This window comes from Urocampus carinirostris, chromosome 1 (genome assembly GCF_059441175.1).
Source record: "Urocampus carinirostris isolate Australia breed hairy pipefish chromosome 1, RoL_Ucar_1.0, whole genome shotgun sequence".
In the NCBI taxonomy this organism is placed as follows: Eukaryota; Metazoa; Chordata; class Actinopteri; order Syngnathiformes; family Syngnathidae; genus Urocampus; species Urocampus carinirostris.
This window is the reverse complement of record NC_142349.1, coordinates 36,256,020-36,276,586: the sequence shown is the minus strand read 5'-3', so window position 1 is coordinate 36,276,586 and position 20,567 is coordinate 36,256,020. Positions and strand designations below refer to the sequence as shown.

General features: G+C 40.0%; 2 protein-coding genes across 2 annotated transcripts in view; one reads left to right on the top strand and one right to left on the bottom strand.

The window, feature by feature from the left end:
• Positions 1-20,567, top strand: part of LOC148374511 (low-density lipoprotein receptor-related protein 8-like) — an 84,143-nt gene that overhangs the window by 56,380 nt on the left and 7,196 nt on the right. Inside the window, exons 8-16 of the mRNA XM_088337175.1 lie at positions 6,322-6,441; positions 6,667-6,792; positions 11,650-11,821; positions 13,318-13,545; positions 16,099-16,217; positions 16,468-16,607; positions 18,373-18,514; positions 19,547-19,699; positions 20,033-20,290. Of these exons, the coding sequence (XP_088193301.1) occupies positions 6,322-6,441; positions 6,667-6,792; positions 11,650-11,821; positions 13,318-13,545; positions 16,099-16,217; positions 16,468-16,607; positions 18,373-18,514; positions 19,547-19,699; positions 20,033-20,290 (1,458 nt within the window). The remainder of the gene's footprint in view (positions 1-6,321; positions 6,442-6,666; positions 6,793-11,649; positions 11,822-13,317; positions 13,546-16,098; positions 16,218-16,467; positions 16,608-18,372; positions 18,515-19,546; positions 19,700-20,032; positions 20,291-20,567) is intronic.
• LOC148374510 (KN motif and ankyrin repeat domain-containing protein 4-like) overlaps positions 20,125-20,567 on the bottom strand; it is a 31,018-nt gene continuing 30,575 nt past the window's right edge. The window contains exon 10 of the mRNA XM_088337194.1: positions 20,125-20,260. Coding sequence (XP_088193320.1) covers positions 20,240-20,260 — 21 coding nt within the window. The 3' untranslated portion in view covers positions 20,125-20,239. The remainder of the gene's footprint in view (positions 20,261-20,567) is intronic.

Here is a 20,567-nt window from a genome sequence, read left to right as displayed (position 1 = left end):
TGTACGCAACAAAAGTACTCGCTGTAATTGCTTTGAAACTGAGGGGGAAAGGCTTATGTGATGATCTCCCTGTTCTACAGCATCTCTTTATCTGGATGAATCAGGGCCATTGGCCTTTCAACACCATCAAAACATCTTTCAAACTCAAAAAGTTTAAACTGCCATTATTCATCGCAAATTAGATAAAGAAAGTCAAGTCAAGCCACATTTATTTATATAGCCCTTAATCACAAAAATGTCTCGATGGACTGCACAGGATTACAATTACAAAATTGCACAATTACCTGATCTCAAACCAGCAATCCCCCTTGACCAGGGTGAATTACAATTACCATTACTGTACACAGAATAGTAAACATTAGGTAAGATGTTGAAGATGTCCGGAAAGAGCATGACACCAACGACGCCCCCAGCCTGTAAACTAGTCCATAAAGTCTATGACCAGCTTCCCATCTCTGCCAGCTGGTAAATGCAGGGGTTGACATGCTTCAGGTCAGACGCTGGTCCGCTGACTCATCTCAAATCGTCCTTCTCCTTCGTATCAGTCAGGCAGGCAGTCGGAAGAAGACAGGACAATACAGAATATGAGGTGGGCATCAATCATAAGCTTTGGAATAGAAGTGTGTTTTAAGCCTCGATTTAAAAACTTCCGTTGAGGTTGCAGATCTTGTCTCCGGAGGCAGGGCATTCCGTAACACTGGGGCCCGGATGGAAAACGCTCTCGAGCCTGCGGACTTCTTGGCTCTTGGAGTCACAAGTAGACCGGCATTTTCCGAGCGCAGACTCCGTGCAGGAACATAGGGGGAAATCAAATCAGAGAGATAAGAGGGTGCAAGCCCATGCAAACATTTATATGTTAATAAGAGAACCTTAAAGTCACATCTTAAGTGGACTGGGAGCCAGTGCAAGTTGGCCAATACAGGAGTAATATGCTCAAACTCAAAAGTCTAGCTGCCGCATTCTGAACCAGCTGCAAACTTTTAATGCTAGACATCGGGATACCAGAAAGCAATACATTACAATAATCAAGCCGAGAAGTAATAAACACATGAATTAAAACCTCTGCATCTGATTGGGACACAATCGAACGAATCTTCGCAATATTACGGAGGTGGTAGAAAGCTATTCTAGTAATATTTTTCACCTGTAACTGAAACGACAGATTAGGATCAAATATAACACCTAGATTTTTTACCGAGTCACTATGGGTGATATTACATTTGTCTAGGTTCAGGGTATTGTTTGAAAACAACTGACGACAGTGAGCTGGACCAATAATCAACATTTCAGTTTTTTCTGAGTTAAGGCGTAAAAAAATTAAATGACATCCATCTTTGAATCTCAGTAAGGCAAGCCTCCAAAATTTTACAACTTAAATGTCCATTTTTCTCCAGTGGCACATACAGTTGAGTGTCATCTGCATAGCAATGGAAACTAATATTATTCTTGCGGATAATGTCACCAAGTGGGATCATATAAATACTAAAAAGGGGGCCAAGTACAGAGCCTTGAGGAACACCACAGGGGACATTAGATTGTTTAGAGGTCAGATTGCCATAGTTAACACATTGCATCCTGTCTGACAGGTAGGACCTAAACCACGAGAGTACAGTTCCTGAGGTACCAATGCGTTCTAGACAAACTAATATGTTGTGGTCGACAGTATCAAAAGCAGCGCTGAGAGACAAAAAAAAATCATCTTTTTAATAGAAAGATATTAATAGTTCAAGAAACAAAGCATTAGTGTTAGGCACGTTTTTCTTTCATTTATCATCTCTGGTTTTCCTTGCCTTTCCTTGAATTTGGTTTCCCTCTGTCAATCGACACTTTTGTTCTCAGCTTGCTAAAAAAGTGTTGAACACACACACACACAGGCTTTGCCCATTTATTTGCTCTCTCAACTGTTCATTTCCAAGATGGTCTTCCAAACATTCAGATGCTACAAAAACGCACTAAAGGACATTGACAAAAATGTGTCTGCCTTTAGCATTGTATGCTAAAATTCTGGTTTTACCTAATTTTGTGTTTACCAAAATGATTCAGTTTGTTAACTTTAGTAATCGCTGCTGTTTCTAGGGTGGATGTGACTGTCATTTGAGGGCTTTCACTCACACCCTCGGCTTACTGCTGAATGAGACATAGCAGTACAACTACACATTGATTTATTAACTATCAAAGTAATTAACAAGTATTTTACTAATACATACATCATGCAATACCCTTTTAGATTTGAGATGTTTTCAAGAATTTCTGCTTTCTCCCTTTCCGACAAACAATATTTGCAATTTTGCTGCACCAATCCGTCTGTCAATCTCGCGTTCCATCTTACATTGCTCGCAAACAAGACCCCCAGATACTCTAACTCCACTTGGGGCAGAATCTCGTAATGAGCTGGAAAGAGCATGCCACTTTTCCAGCTGAGAACTTGAAGGTTCTGATCATTATTCCAACCTCTTCGCACTTGGCTGCAAACTGCTCCAGTGAGAGCTGAAGCCCACGGCTTGAGGAAGCCAACAGCACCACATCTTTGCAAAATCGGGGGCTCCCAAACTGGATCCCTTGCCCACCAAGACTACAGCCAGAAGTTCGGTCCATAAAAGTTATGAACATAAAAGGCAACCTTGGGGGGAGTCCAACTCCCACTGGAAACTAATCAGGCTTACTGCCGGCATTGCGTTCAAAACTCTGGCAACAGTCATACAGGGACCACACAAGACTGTCCGTTACCTAATACTCCCGGAGATCCACCACAGGGCTCCCCAACGAACACATATGAATGCTTTCTTCAAGTCCACAAAACACATGTAGACCGGATGGGCAAACTCCCATGCACCCTCGAGGACCCTTGGGAGTTTGTAGAGCTGGTCCACTGAAATAATGACCTTATTCATCCAACCAAAAATATACAGCCTAACCTTACTTGAGTTTGAGCTGCCAGTTTGTGTACGGTTTAACTAAAATATGAAACAGCACCTGCATATTTTTTTAATGCTTTCTGTAAGCAAATGCTTTTTGACAGTCAATCATTAACAAACCTTTTGGGACTGACAAGACTTGCTCAGGTTAATGAAAAAAAGCCTCGTTTGATTGGAGGGAGTCTTTTGAGCAGAGACGATGTAAAGTCGAATAAGGCTGCATGCAGCCTATTGGCTTCAGTGTCTCCCAATATATGTGCGTTAAAGGTTTCCTTAAAAAAAAACACTTTAAAAAAAGTATTTTCAATAAAGCATACATATTCTGCTATACGGGTATTCTTTAACTTCAGAGAAACTGATTTTATTGATTTCATTCTGTTGTTTGTACCACCTTTAGAAATCACATTATTTCCGTGCAGACTTGTCACAGCATGCAAGAGAGCTGTTAATACTGCAAATCGATTTAATTATTTCCTTGGGAGAAGACCCTAAAATTGGCCAGTACGTAATTGGTTTTCATGGTGAAAAAAAGCTTGTAGAGGAAATGTAAAAAAAGTGAAGCATAATGGTGCACTGGGGTTAAAAAATACAGCTTATAATGTAGTCAAGGTGTGAGAAAGAGCAATCAGATTCCTGAAATTGCTGTTGTGAAGGTGATTGTTGTCTTTCTTCACTACATTCTGGGTACCAGTGAAAAGGTCCTGAGTGCTGTCACTTATCCAACTGAGTTACAGCTGAGAATTCGATAGTGACTGTTTATATTCAGTATTAACAGCTTATCTAATCTCCATCTCCCCTTGTTTTTAAATTGTATAGATATTTGATTGATAAGTACTTTAATGAGATTGAGATGTAAAAAAAACTGCAAGATCATAAGATAATTATTTTTATCTCTTATTCAAATAAGGTGCATTCTATTTAGAATCTATTTATTTTTTGGGTTTCATTTAATTTGATTTAATATTCGAATTGAACATAGCTGTGACAACCACAAAGCTGATGCCTGGTAAACAGGCATGGCCTACGGATCGCTGAATAGCTATTTGCATGTATCGGGCGAATTAGGTCTATTTTTTGTTACTTTGGAACAATTTTATGTCAATATAAACAAAGAAAAGAATTTTAGGAAATTGCCATTTATGCAAAAACAACCTGACCAATACCAAATGTATATACATGAACAGTGGCCATAAATACAATGCATTATTAATAAGTTTTTAAAACTTATTATTAAAACTATAAATTGTGACATCTGATGCCTGGTAGACTGAAGGAAGTGTGTGCTAAAGTGTAAATATGAGGAGTAAGTAGAAACGATGTGCTTTCATTCAATTTGGGGGTCATTGTTTAACTCCAGGCACAGTGAAATATTGCATGGTGTCTCTGTTTACATTAAAACCTCTTCGGGAGTAATTGTGGTCTTAAAATGATTTTTTTTTTATCCGTCTAGTTCAACACAAAAGGCAGTTCAGAAATTGGCAAATTGTTTAAAAACACACTTTACAATGGTTTGTGATAAAATCTGAATAACTATTTTATTTGTAAAAAAATATATAATAAATAACATAACGTGATATTGTATGTTTGCATATTACTCAACCTTACATCAAGGCCAATCTTCCAGAAGTCATTGAGAACTTTACAAAGGCAGCCCAAGTCTCAGTGATGCTCTTTGCAGCAAAATGGAAGCGGTTTCTGTATAGATGCACTCTCTTGCTGTCTAATGTACTGATTTAAATGGCTGCCTGAGTAAGCAACAAATAATAAGCAGTGGCAAAATAAATTCAATAAAGCATGCTGTTGGCTATACTGGTGAATATTCATGGCCTTAGTTTTTGGAGTGCCATTTCTTTAATCCATCTTCTCGTTATTGTACTTTTCAGTCATTTGGCGTTCATTTTGCAGTTTTCCTCATTTGTTTGTGCAAAGCCCAACTTGGCATCTCAATATTAGAGGAATGTATTTTTCCTAACATATTTTATTTACTGTTCCCATAATTTGGTACAAGTATTTTCTGTTTCTATAAAATTATTTGGATGTGGTCCACACTGGCAAAAGTTTCCTCAGGTTGGAGATTTGGAAAAATTGCCTCATGGCATTTTAATTTTTCTCTTGAAATTGTTAATTTTCTTCACAGTAGGACCATTTTGCCAGAGGCAGTTGGGTATAAATCCACAGACAGGATTATAAATTGCAAGCATATTCTGTGTTTAGTTAATTAATATTTGAAAATGAAATTTGTTATTTTACCCACTAACAGATACCAAAATATGTTGTATCTATAAAGTTTTATTTACACTCCTGTTCTACCTAAACTTTTTTGCAGCTCATTTATTTCTATTATGGATAGATACATCAACAGCTTTTAACCTTGAAGCTACATGAAACACATTTAAGTACTCATATTATTATTTGGAAAAAAAAAGTTTCCATATGTGGTGCGACTTTGTGCTACATTCTACACAGCTTTCAATGTGATGATCTCCCTGTTCTACAGAATCTCTTCTTCCGTGGGGGAAACTAATGCTTTCTTTGTTAACTAAGTATAATCATCTAAAACCAAAAACGAGCAATGTCTCCCTTTATATAAAAATTTAGGATAATATTTTATCCACGCATAAAACTAGCGTCATCTTTTTACTGAAATCTAGCGTCATCTTCCTACACGTTAAAAACTAGCTTCGCTTCTTCTCTGCCCAAACTATTACCATCTTCTTTACTGAAAACGAGTCTTTTATATGCTGAACCCTAATATCTCTTGCACAAAAACTTGAGTTGTCTTCTTTGCTGAAAAAATGTCATGGAATTGTACATTGGAAATTAGCGTCATATTCTTTTGAGTATTGTCTTCATCCTCAACAAAAACTAGTGCTAATGTAAGTTATATTCCACTTTTACTTACAATACAAAGAATTCCTGACCCAAAAGCAAAAAGAAAGTAAATGTAAGATGGAATGGTGTGTAATACCACAAATTCTTAGGCAAAAGTAGTAGCGACCCAAGATATCAAAATTGTACTGTATTAAATCCCCACTTAGCAATAAACTGTTATCATGAATTGCTATCCATCGAGGTTTGAAAAAGACTGCTCGATAATGGATGAATTAGCAACATGAAATAAATTCAGTCTCATTCTACTATCTTCCATTTGATAAGGTTGAGCAGTGTATCATGTCTCAGACGCCACATCACTCAATCACATCTCTAGTAGTCAGTGCAGCGACCGATCAGTGAAAATGATTCCCTTTGATTGGTGTCGGAAGCGGAGCTGGAAGTACAAGACCCAATGTAATGCGGCATTGTTTGAAGCTGAGATTCTCATGTCCTTGGATCTTTCTGCTAGATCAAATGAGGCTGAGGGTTCTTTTATCTTTGGTCTGATTGTCTGCTTGTGTTATTTTCCAAGGGCTTAACGAATGCATGATGAACAACGGTGGCTGTTCTCACGTGTGCATGGACCAGCCAATTGGGTTCGAGTGCCAGTGTCCCGCCGGCTACCAGTTACTGGACAAAAAGACATGCGGAGGTAATTCTACCCCATTTCACCATTTTAAAATAGATGCTCGTTTGCAGAAAACTGGAATGGCTGACAGAGAACATAGTCTCGGATGTCTTCTTCAACTCATCACCTAATAACTTCAGAAATGCAATACTCACATGCATGCTTGAATACTTGAATCAATCACTCAGTGCCTCGGCCTGGAGGTCCTGCAGTTGATTTATGACCTCTCTTTTCTCTTCTCCCCTGCAGACATTGATGAATGTGAGAACCCGGATGCCTGCAGCCAAATCTGCATCAACTACAAGGGGGATTTCAAGTGTGAATGCTACGACGGGTACGAGATGGATCCCGTCACAAAGACCTGCAAGGCGGAGGGTGAGCTTAAAATCATAAATTGAGAAAAAGAGGAGCCTTTGTGACATAACGTTTACACTGAGGGCTTTATTATAAATTTACCTTATTTGTAATCTAACAAATTACCTTTTTTTTTTTTTACAAATGAAGAAAGGTTAAAACAAATTATATGATGGCTACATTGTAGTTTTAAAGTAGCACTACTACTTTTGGTCTTGAAAGCACTTTGAGCATGCAGATTAGATTGCTCCAATGATTGATTACTTCCCAATGTGAACATGGCTGCAGCCTTGCTTTCCCCCCTTTTGCAACCTAACATCTTCCTCTTCTATCGACCATATTAGAGCAACAAATAGCGAGGACCGAAATACTGGTTTTCGTTTTTCATGTTCCCTGGACAGGTTGTACCTGTTAGGTCAATTTTTTTTAGAAAGGGACAAAAGAAATCCATTTGGAAATTTTGCTCAGGATTGCCTCTTTATACCCGATTGGTATATTTTTTATTTCTAGGAATTTCTTAGTTATGTGACTTTTAATATATATATATTTTTTTTTTAATTTTTTTTGTTTTTGATAAAAAAAACATTGAATGAGCAATATGATTTCAAATGACAATTGGCAAATACATTTTATTTCCTGTTTTTTTTACCTTTAAACTAAGAAAAGACATCACCAAAAACGAGCAGAATTTTTTCCATCTGCAACATTGGAAAATTTTGCTAATTTGATGTATTATTTTTCTCATTCAACAAAAATAAAATATTAAAAAAAATAGTCAACAAAAACGACAAATAAAAATTAGGGCAACCTTAATTTAAATAAAGAGGAATGTATCACACTGTTAATTAATAGATTTTATTTAATAACTCCTCCAAAAAAATTAAATTACAACACCGCATCCATTTATCCATTTTACTCTTTCATGGCTAGGAACATATATGTATTTCGGTCTCTGTGACAGTGAATGCGTTGATAATTTTTCCTCAGGTCTGTAATTATGAACCTGCAAAAAGATTTCTACTCAGAAATTCTCCTCCTGAAATAATATATGAGCGCAGTGTCTTGTTTAAAAAAGGACCAGCTCTCAGTTTTATTGTTTCATATAAGAATTCCCTTCTAAAAGGATTTGATTACATCGTCGAATTCTAGATCCAGTCATGTGAAGAACTTGTAATTGCCTTGCACCGGACAATTTGACACAGTTGCTGGCAGAGGCAGGTCTGGAATCGAAAAAGATGTGAATTGTTCAGTTTAGAATTCAGCGTAGCAATTTACTGAGCTGCGGGGAGTACTAATCACATCCAAACTGTCGTCCAGGTAATTATAGTTTTACGCTACTGATGAAAGGCCCATTCGTGCCTTATGACTTGGCTAGATGATGTTGAAATGAAAAGCTGCCACTTACAGTGGGCTGCGTGGCTGTTAAGACACTTTAAAAAACTCTCCTGGAATGTGACAGAGCAAAACATTCCCCAGCACCGTTTTTAACACAGGCAGCCTGAAGGAAAACCAGGCTAAGTGAGTCATTTAGGACTGAATCTCTTGTCCACCTCTGGAAAAAGGTGCAGTTCATCTGCCGCCGTATCACCACACAATGTTAAAATTATTGGTCAGCGAACATTTTGTTCAGATGAAATATTTAGCTTTTTATGGCTTGCTATAACGGGTAAAAACTACAACAACGTGTTGTATATACGCCGCAAGATCGTGTTTAATCGAGGGTCTAATTAAAAATGCCATTGAGTGTCCTCATCACAAAAAAGACTCCAAAAATAGGCCCGACTAGCCCCGAATTGCGACACACTTGAGTAAAGACAGTTGTCGCTAACGGCTGTTTGTACTAACGACATAATGAATCTTCTGCACACACAAACTCAATTGTACATCGGGGCTGTGTCAAATCTTTGGTACTGTTGAAAAAAAAAAAGTTATTGAATCAAAGATCCAATCTCTGAAGCAGTAACATAATCATTTCTAGCTAAGGTACATCAGTACATGTTTTATTCATCATGTGGACACAGGCTACACACATTTCGTTGCATGTTTACATTGTTGGCTTTTGGCTTCCTCTCTACAACAAACAAATACTCCATAATATAATATTGGATCAGAAAAAGGTTAGAACTTCTTATAGAAATTACTTTGATGCTGACTGTGTAATTTCTGTTGATGCCCTTGCAATATCCATTGCATCTTGGTCATCCTTGAAGGGGATTACCTCTTGTGCGGCCCCCTCTCAAGGTTCCCCAATTTTTCTCATGCTGATGTTTTTTTTAGTTTTTCCTTGCCCCTGTGTATGTTTCAGATCCGGGAATGTTGTTATGGTGGTCCCTCCAGACCTTCGAGACATTTTGATTAAGGGTTACGCAAATAAACTTGACTTGACATTGTAGCTGAGATTATTTTTCATGACTTCTAACGACTTTAGCAGTGGTCGGTGTCCAAGTATTCCATTCCTGGTGCCGAATGTACAGGGAAAAGAAAGCCATGTTGATTGAGCCTCACAGGCCTCTCTGTCTCACAACTGCTGGCCTCCTCTATTCTGAGATGAATAACATTGCACATAACCTATCACAGAATTATAATAAAGAACCAATGTTGACTGACCAAGGCACATAACATTATGTGCAAAAATATCTGAGGTGCTGTTATGTTTGTCCTTCAAATGTTATTGAGTAAATAAATCGTTTAGATTCGTGTGAAAATATAAATCAGTCAATGCCACAATTCCCACAATTTTTCAGATATTTAGGTTTTCTCACTTGTAGTCTGACCTTCACAAGAATTTAAATACATGCAACCTTCTAGCATGCTTTATTCATTTATGATCTATCAAAACTTTACAGGAACAACCTTAGCCTGACTTTATGATAATAAAGTTTCAAAAATATCCCCAATAAATTATCCATCCATCCATCCATTGTCTTCCGCTTATCCGAGGTCGGGTCGCGGGGGCAGCAGTGTTAAAAGGGAAGCCCAGACGTCCCTATCCCCAGCCACTTCCTCCAGCTCATCCGACGGGACCCCGAGGCGTTCCCAAGCCAGCCGAGAGACATAGTCTCTCCAACGTGTCCTGGGCCGTCCCCGGGGCCTCCTGCCGGTGGGACATGCCCGGAACACCTCCCGAGGGAGGCGTCCAGGAGGCATCCTTATTAGATGCCCGAGCCACCTCAACTGGCTCCTCTCAACGCGGAGGAGCAGTGGCTCTACTCCGAGTCCCTCCCGGATGACTGAGCTTCTCACCCTATCTCTAAGGGAGAACCCAGCCACCCTGCGGAGGAAACTCATTTCGGCCGCTTGTATCCGGGATCGAGTTCTTTCGGTCATGACCCAAAGTTCATGACCATAGGTGAGGGTAGGAACGTAGATCGACCAGTAGATCGAGAGCTTTGCCTTTCGGCTCAGCTCCCTCTTCACCACGACAGACCGGTACAGGGTCCGAATGACGGCAGACGCTGCACCGACCCGTCTGTCGATCTCCCGTTCCATCCTACCCTCACTCGTGAACAAGACCCCAAGATACTTGAACTCCTCCACTTGGGGCAAGACCTCCTCCCCGACACGGAGGGAGCATACCACCCTTTTCCGACTGAGAACCATGGCCTCGGACTTGGAGGTGCTGATCCCCATCCCGGCCGCTTCACACTCGGTTGCGAATCGCTCCAGCGAGAGCTGAAGATCACGGGCTGAGGAAGCCAACAACACCACATCATCTGCAAAAAGCAGTGACGCAATGCTGAGGCCCCCAAACCGGACTCCACCCCCGCCAAGGCTGCGCCTAGAAATTCTGTCCATAAAAGTTATGAACAGAATCGGTGACAAAGGGCAGCCCTGGCGGAGCCCAACCCTCACCGGGAACGAATCCGACTTACTGCCGGCAATGCGGACCAGACTCTGGCACCGGGCATACAGGGACCGCACAGCATGGATAAGACTGTGCGGTACCCCATACTCCAGAAGCACCCCCCACAGGGCCTCCCGAGGAACACGGTCGAATGCCTTCTCCAAGTCCACAAAACACATGTAGACCGGACAGGCAAACTCCCATGCACCCTCAAAGACCCTGAAGAGTGTATAGAGCTGGTCCAGTGTTCCACGGCCAGGACGAAAACCACACTGTTCCTCCTGAATCCGAGATTCGACTTCCTGGCGGACCCTCCTCTCCAGTACCCCTGAATAGACCTTACCAGGGAGGCTGAGAAGTGTGATTCCCCTGTAGTTGGAACACACTCTCCGGTCCCCCTTCTTAAAGACGGGAACCACCACCCCAGTCTGCCAGTCCAGAGGCACTGTCCCCGATGTCCACGCGATGTTGCAGAGGCGCGTCAACCATGACACGCCCACAACATCCAGAGCCTTAATGAAGTCTGGGCGGATCTCATCGACCCCCGGGGCCCTGCCACCGAGGAGTTTTTTGACAACCTCGGTGACTTCAACCCCAGTGATACGAGAGCCCAACCCAGAGTCCTCAGGCTCTGCTTCCCCAGAGGAAGACGTGCCGGTGGAATTGAGGAGGTCTTCGAAGTACTCCGCCCACCGATTTACAACGTCCCGGGTCGAGGTCAGCAGCGCCCCATCGGCACTATACACAGTGTCGATGGCACACCGCTTCCTCCCCCTAAGACGTCGGATGGTGGACCAGAATTTCCTCGAAGCCGTTCGGAAGTCGGCTTCCATGGCCTCGCCAAACTCCTCCCACGCCCGAGTTTTTGCCTCGGCAACCGCCAAAGCCGCATTCCGCTTGGCCAGCCGATACCTGCCAGCTGCTTCCAGAGTCCCACAGGCTAATAAATTATACACACACTTAATAATCCTCTTTTTATTAAGAGTTGGTATTTCAAAAGTACAACTTGACAATGTTTCTTGGTTTCTGCGTAGGAAAAAGCCCTTATCTGGTCTTCACCAACCGGCACGAGATCCGACGTATCGACCTGATGAAGCGGGACTACAGCCAGGTGGTTTCAACCCAGAAGAACACTGTTGCTCTGGACCTTGATGTGGCTAATAACCGAGTTTTCTGGTGCGACCGTTTTCATCGGAAAATCTACAGGTATGAGGAGATAGAAAAGGGGCCTTGACAGTTTAAATGTGGTTTACGTTTTTGGGGAATATGGCTTCACGATTTGACTATGGACATTCAAAAACATTTAAAACTTGAAGTTGTTTTGATCAATGGAGACATAGAAAACGGAAGGGAATTTGGCTTTCGAGATTTAGATTTCCTTTGATTTTCCAATGATTTACGATTTTACTTATGAGGGCACCTGCATTGATAGGCCTCAAGGTATCTTTGTTCTTCCTTACAAGGCTGCACAACTGCGCGAGAACCCTTTTCTTGAGTGCTGGTTGAGTGAGGTGTTAGCATTCAAATCTGAATCTTTCTTTCTGACATTAAAGCTCAATCACATAACTTCTATCAAAGTAGATTCACGATGAGGTTAAGGAAGTCCCGACACAAAGCAGACTAAGGTGTAAGAGTAAGGCAGACAAGCCTCTTTTCACCAAGTCAGGTCAGGAGTGTGCTAGCTTCTCCCTAGCCAAACCCCTTTCGACATTGCTAAAAAGCGGTGGGCAATAGTGGAAGGGAATGAACCAATTTTATGTGTTCATGTTGTGCTATGTTATGAACGTAAATTCTTAGAGGGTGCGACGGCACAAGAAAAAGCACAGAGGCAGGAGAGGCTGTTCCAGGGAAGATGAAAAAGATTAAACAGAGTAAAGTGCAGTAACCAACTGGAGGCATAATAATTTCTCGAGTAAGTTCAATTATACAGTTTAATGTAGTAACCAGTTCCAATGTTACTGTTTTGAGGTTTGTGAAATAAAAAAAGACAGCAAAAATAATACAAATAAAAAGGAATTATCAATTGTTGAATATGTTACGTCACAACAAGCGCAGCTCGAAGTGGCAAGCATGAAGTACGTTACTAATTCTTAGAGAAATAGCGCTATGGCTCTCGCCAAAAAAGTGGAAGTAGGAGGAAAAAATACACAAAATGAAGAGTATAGGTGAAAGAGGAAATCACGAGATTGAGCCTTATTTGGACACATCTTGGCTGTGGTTTCTGATTGCATGTCACCCCTTGTTGCTATCCCAAAATTCATTTCCTCCCTGGAGTCAATCCTAACTGGAACAGCGCGCTCTTTTTATATATCAAATGGATATCTCCAGGGATGATGAAAAGGGAAATTGCTGCTAGGGAACAAGTGTGCCCGGCGCTCACCTCACACCTCTACCATAGTGACATCATTTGTGACGGGGACCGCCCCTGAGCCAGACCTTGTCTATTCCGATAAGTGGTCAGCCCAAGTGGGACTCTAACCCCTGCATGAACCTACTCAGTGCTCAGCTCAAGGCATCAGTGTTACTCTATTAGAATGTAAATAGGCCTTGCCATAAATAAGGCATTTAGTATTCATGTGACCCTTTAATATTGTGCTTTAATTGAAGTTTTACAGTGCTTGAAGGCCTCCTATATACTTACACAACAGAATTAATGAAAAATTTACATTTTTGAGCGCAGATTTTTGACTCTGCGCCCACAGTGCTTTTATCAATGAGGCCAGCGATCCTACCCAGCATGTCCAACTAGTGCATTCGTCGCTGCAAACTCCAGCGGGTCTTGCCCTGGACTGGCTCCAGCACAATCTGTACTGGACCGACTCGGGCGACAAATCTATCTCTGTGGCCTCGGTGGATGGAACCAAAAGACGGACCCTCATCAACACAGACCTGAGTGAGCCCAGAGCCATCGCTGTGGATCCTCATAATGGGTGAGACATTCTCAATTCACTATAACAGTTACTTTTCTGAAATATAATGCCACATCCATATTTTCATATATTTCTTTATTTGTGTCAGTAAAGTTACAACCTGAAGACCCACATGGCGTTATAAAAATATAACTCTTCCCAACAGTTGCTTTTCCTACCCATGTCCTCTGCTGATTTGAACTAAGAAGACAATCAATTCATAAATTCATATTCAAAGGCTTACAGCTCAAATGAGTCGACCATACAAACTCTCAAAACAGTACTAATAATTCATGCTTTGAATGAATTTAGAGCACACAGAATACTTGATGCAACACCAAATGTCAGCTTGTATTTGCAGAGAAATGTATTGGTGTGACTCTAGTAGACATGTTTTATCACTGCTGTGTTGCTGCAGTGGATTGTCGATTGATATCAAGTCTATTTTTAACATAGCTGGGTGTGCAAGTAAACCAGATCTTCCCGTCAATTTCCTCTGAATGATTGAATGGATGATCTAGTAAAGAGAGTCAAGTCATGTTTATTTGTATAGCCCTCTATCACAAGGAGTCTCAAAGAGAAAGAAAGAAAAAAATAAAACCCTTATGGAGATTATGTGTAAATTCAAAATCATTAAACAGAACAAGTTAATTGCTAATAAAAAAAAACTTAAATGATGTCAGCTTGTCAATGAGTAATTTACTACACATCCAATATACATCTTTGATAGGGATGTTGATACCTGTTTTATAAGACTGGTGCCTGTACAAATTACTCATGTTTAACTAATATCAGAAGAAGTGGTACTACTACTTTTAAAATACATACAACATTAAAATAACCTAAAATATTAAGAATGTGTTTATAACACAATTTTTTTTTTAATTTCATGTCATATATTCTTTTTTAAATTTGTGGCATTAAAGCGATAGGCCCCTTGAAATAAGTACAGGTAATACCGAAACCAGATACTGGTTTGCTGAAAAAAAGAAATCTAAAAAGTTAGGAATAAGGATGCTGTTGTACTTGTATTAGCCTACTTTTATGCTACTGGTAGTCACAACTAGTCCAATACCAGTATGTGCTGCCCTGTATCCTCTGTAATTAAAGTACAGTATAGAAATTAGTCAAGTTAATTAATGTTTATTTGTAAAGCCCTTAATTATAGGAAGTCTCAAAGGGCTGCTCAGACCACAGATTATTGCAAACCACAGACTATTATTACACTATCCCCTGAACTAAAACCTACATGAGGGCAAGGAAAAACTCAAAAACCTCAACAGGAGGAAAATTGAGAAAATTTGAGAAGGGACCGCACATGAAGTCATCCCCCTTCCAGGATGACCAAGCTGCAATGGATGTTGCAGTCACAAATAATAAACAGATATTGTCAACATAAAATATAGGTTATTCATATGCTTTATAATAGAAGTGTGTTTTAAGCTTAGATTTAAACATTTAAATTAGGGCAAAAATAAATGACCATTCTTTTTTTTTTGTTATTCACAGTAATAACAAATAGTATGTTGGAATTGCAAGGAATGTCATAAAAATATAGTTCTTTTTTCATCGGGGAGAGGGAAAGTGCGTAGAGTTGCGTGCGGTGGCTGGGTGGCTGTTTCATTTGGTTTGTCTTAGGCAAGTACAGTCGGGTGGTGCCCATCCCTCTCCAGGCCAACAAATTCATAATGTGGGGTGTAATTTAAGAGTTAAATTTAAATGTTTGCAAGCTGTGTTGACAATATTTACAAAGTAAATATTATATATATATATATATATATATATATATTAATATATATATATATATATATATTACCTGGTCAAATCCCTCGAGTGGGGTGACCGACAGCAAGACAAACACATACAAAAACAAAGAAAAGTAAAAAACACATACTGAAATTATTGGACCATGGCCAACCCAAATGCCCAAACACCCAAACAAGTTAAGCACCTCGGCACCCAAGTTGGTCATGCTTTCGTCCCACTAGAGTCAAGAAAGTGTCCATGTCACTCAGGTCAGGGTGACACATAACATTTTCTGTTCAACAATTGGGCACGACAGCTTTCACTGGTTTACCCCTGCCGCATCATACAGATGCCCTGCCCAGAAAACGTCTAAACATCCCACTATCCTTTTACATCACCTTTCCACTCATTCCTATCTCTTTCTATCACTCTCTACCTCCTAAGAAACAGCAAGACACCAAAGTAAATATGACACTTCCAAATAGTTTTTTTTTCAGAGGAAAGAGATTTAAAATCAAGTATTATTTTCAACCAGTGCAAGATTCGGGCTGATTTTTAGATCAATCAAATGTTTGGCAATAGTATTTGTTCAGTTTAAATATTGAAAACATAATTATACAGATGTTGATTTTGTTCAGCCCAACACCTTATTAGTATCTGATATTGGTGTAGACTTAAGAGTTGGGGGTTGATTTTTAAAAAGTAGTATCGAGTATTCCTTTGTAAAATTATACCTATAGCTAACTTTAGCTGTTTTCCAGAAATATGTCACTAGCTTGAAATGAAAACCGTCCCTTTTAAAACGTTTTTTTTTGTTTTCCTCTCAAGTTTTATGTACTGGTCTGACTGGGGCAAAAGAGCCAAGATCGAAAAGGCGGGTATGAATGGAGTGGACCGGCAGGTGTTGGTGGCGGATAACATCGAATGGCCCAATGGAATCAGTCTCGGTGAGAGCAAACAGCTGTTGGATAAATTACACAACCCTGTCAAATATGATTTATTACATCAATTTAAGTAGGCTGTTGGTTTGAGATGTTATTAGGATTTGGACAGAGCTTATAGACGACACAATCTCACTTGTGATCGTCTAATTGAGAGAATCCTCGATTCTTTAACATAATCAATAACGGGATTTGTTGGTCGGAGTGCAAGCGTGCCTCGCGGTCAAAGCGATCAATTCAATGTTTGTGTACTCAGACGTGGCAAACCGCCGTCTCTACTGGTTGGATTCTAAGCTGCACCACATAGCCAGCGTCGATCTGAAGGGAGCTCACCGCAGGACGCACATGACGTCCGCTGAGAGGCTGGGCCATCCCTACGCTCTGGCTGTCTTTGAGGTTTGTGGTCTTTCATAGCTTTCGAGCAGTGTTTCCTATTGAGTTTTGTGCGACAGTCTGGTGTGGTTTTGGGGAATCCACACTCAGAAGACATTTTTTACATTTTAAGTTTAAGGTGCATTTTTCCAAAAATCTGAAAGCTAGATCTAGGATGAATGGGGACCGCTTAAACTATTAAACCATAAATACACTAGGTATGAAAGGCAAACAGTGAACAGGTCACACCCACATGGTAAATGAGACAGTGTAATCAGATGACGAACAGATTTTTGTTTTGCTCCTAAAATTGTGTAATTAACTACCGTACTATTATAAAGTATTGTATGGGTGAGTTAACGGACCAAATCACTCTTATGAGTTTTAAATCTATTTAAATGTGATACTCATACTGGTGATTTGGTAAATTGCAGTATTAAATATCATTACTTCTGCTTTTGTGTTTGCTGCTATGACAAGATGTTCATTGTAGGCAGTGAAAATGTCTATTTTTGTTTTAAATAATTCAATTGCAAACTTGAACAGTATATAAAAATAAATATTTTCATCCCAACTTTTTCAGAGCAAAAGCCAAGAGAGTCCGGATATTTTTCGACATCCCGAAAAAACTGTTTGTATCTACCGTTTTTCGTGAGTTGAATGTTTGTAAGTAAGGGAGCGTCTGTAATGCAAATGAAGTATCAATTGTCTTTCATTGACTCTGTTGCTATAGTGACAACGGATTTACCGGTTTTTGTTCAGGAATAGCGGCATGTCTACATTTTTGGTTACAGGGTGTTGCTCTCTAGTTTTCCTGTTGTATTAACTCCAGACCTTTTCTCTACTTAATTGATGACAGGCTAACAAAGGAGGAACCCTTTGAGTCAAATGTCCGATTACTTTTGGTCCCTCGTAAAAGAGTGTAAAGCGCTATAATTTCTACATCTTTATTCCGATTTGGATGCGGAAAACCTTAAATCGCAGCTCTGATTGTGCACTTTAAGCCAATATTAATTATATTATTGTATTTCAGAGTGTGTTTATGTGAACAGCTAAAACAACCAAACTTGTGTGACTGTCCAAATATTTCGGGCTTAACTGTAATCTTTAATCTTAAACTTAATTTTTTCATCGATTGTTTTTTACCACTTACTTGCTGAAAATAATAAATGCTACTTTTATCATGTAAATGGTCGTGGATAGGTGGGGGTTTATGGTTTACTTAACCACTATGGTCGTAGGGGCACCATTTTCTGGTGGTGTTCTTTGGGCAAGTGCAGCCTGCTGGCGCCCATCCCTCTCCAGGCAAACAAATGTTTCCACCCTGACACGAACTAGAGACGTTTTGCGCGTCAGGCAAATGTAAATTGTACAATAGAACAAATTCCGAGGCATAAATGCAGCTGTAATTTCTTGATCTTAAATAGCAACTGAAACCAGAAGCTTTTTTATGAATGTGACAAATTGGCCATTGGCAATGAAAAGCTGCTTGATAAATGCATCATTTCTTAACCTTGAAGTACATAATCATGTCATATACAAAATTAACCTATATACATTACTTTGTGTTCGCAGGATTTACAAAATATTTGACATTTAATAATTTTGAACAAAAACTAGGTTGAGCTTGACATGACGCAGTTTGGATAACCCAGTTTCTTGTAAAAGTTAGTTCCCTTTATATATGGCAACTGACCTCCTAAATCACGACGCATGTCCGACGTTATTACTTGCAGTCATACCGTGCCCTAAAACACACTTTTTCTCTGCTGAACATCTTCTGTTGCAGGATCGTATTTACTGGACTGATCGAGACACGGCGTCAGTCTTCATGGCCAACAGGTTGACGGGTCAGGACGTTCAGACTTTGGCTGAAAACCTCAACGATCCGCACGACATTGCCGTCTTCCACCAGCTGCGACAGCCTGCAGGTTTGTGTATACGCGCCACTGCATTTGAGGACATCCTCACATGCAACATCGCACCCTTAAGACACTGAGATCGAGTGTAAGCTCGAGTGGCCACTCTGTGGCATCGTGTTAAATCGCACGCATAAATAAATGATGAGTTGAGCTTTGTAAACACGCCGCACTCATCCAAGCATGATGGGGCCGTCGATGCCAATTTTGGTTTTATTTCCCCCTTAGTAATGTGTCAAACTGATCAGGTTATGGATTGATTTATATTTTTTGTGTTTTGGTGTATTCAACTAAATGTTGACAGTGCTCAGCTCAAGGCATCAGCGTTGACATTCAAAAATATAGCATTTTTTAAACTAGATTATTAACTTTTAGGGTTTAAATAAGAAAGCATGTTATTTGGAATTATAAGAATATTTATAGTTCTAAAGAGAACGAAGTATGTAAAATACAATTATTTGGCTGGTAACATCTTTATTTTTTTATGATTATTTTTTAGTCTGGATATTTTCTAGTATAATAGGAAATATCGATAACAGTTACAATATTAGTATAATAATATGTTATTCATAAAAACAAGTTAAAACAAAAAAAAAAGAAAATGGACTGTAACAAAATATTCTGATCTTTTTCGTGTTTGTATTGATAATTTTACGTGTATTCATAGTTTATATATATATATATATATATATATATATAAAATATGTAAAAAAATGTTTTGTAATAAAATCATCAAAGATTGATGATTATTGTACGGTATTTATACTTTTCGAATGTAACTTTCAATTATGCTATACACACTTCACGGATCCCTTAACCACCAGGGTCGTAGGGGCACAAATAGGTGTGGTGTGTCTTGAGCAAGTACAGCCTGGCAATTAGAAGTAAATAGGTGTGTGGCACTGAATATAATAAGGTAATGTTTAAAATGTAACTAGAACATTGTTTTATTCTCTGTATCGTTTGTCTGATTAGGCATGTATACAATAATTAATATTTACTCTTCTGAAATGCAACTTTATCCTCGTTTTTCACATTCCACAGGTCCCGACAGTTGTAATCTTGGCAGCGTGGCCAATGGAGGCTGCGAGTATTTATGTCTGAAGGCGCCGCAGATTACCGAGCACTCTCCCAAATACACCTGCGCCTGCCCCGATGGACAGGACCTTGGCCCTGATATGAGGGCTTGCATGCCCGGTGAGACTTTAAAGTTGAGGACAAGGATAAGAATACGTATTAAAGGGATTTGCAGGGCACTTCACAACTGTTTTATGTTTCAGTGCCAGGAGCGCACTCAATTGAATACATTCATTACTGTAGTTTTAATTCCATGTGCCTTATAGTCAGTCCGGCGTGCCTTTTATATGACATGTATGTGACAAAGAAACTATATTTTTTGTGGTGAGCCTTATATTAGGGAAAGTATGAAACAATAGTTTGAAGTATACCACCAGTGATTGAAAAACAAATGTCCTTTATTCAAGTTCCAATTACAATTCCTAAGAGTCTAATGTTATCTTTTGCGTGCAGCGCCGCGAGACGACATGGCCGCCTCACCCACAGCTGAGAACGGCCATGACAGTCCGTCATCTTCCGAGGTGGTTTCGCAAGCGGACGCCGGCCCGCGTGTGACGACCTGGCCTCTTCCTGCTTTGCAGCCATACACCGTCCTCAGCACACTTAAGGCGGCGGCCTCTCAAGAGTCCAAGGCGCTTGGATCTCACTCAACAGCCACCATCACCATCCAGTCTGCCACACCTGCAGGGGACAGCAGCATCTCACATCACTGTAAGCAACATGGGAAAGCATTGATGCAAATTAGAATTGTATGATGCATCTTTATCGATAGTATAGGGTGCAGATTTATTCTAAATCAACCTAGAGCTTATGAGCAGGGTTATTTTTCAGTTGTTTTTTTATTCACTAGACAGGAATTATTGAAAACAAATTCATTAGAATGTCTCGGATTCAAATCCAGCTAACAGCCTCATTGTGCTGACCTTGCATGTTCTCCCCGTGCCTGCGTGGGTTTCCGCCAGGGACTCCGGTTTACTCCTTCAAGAAA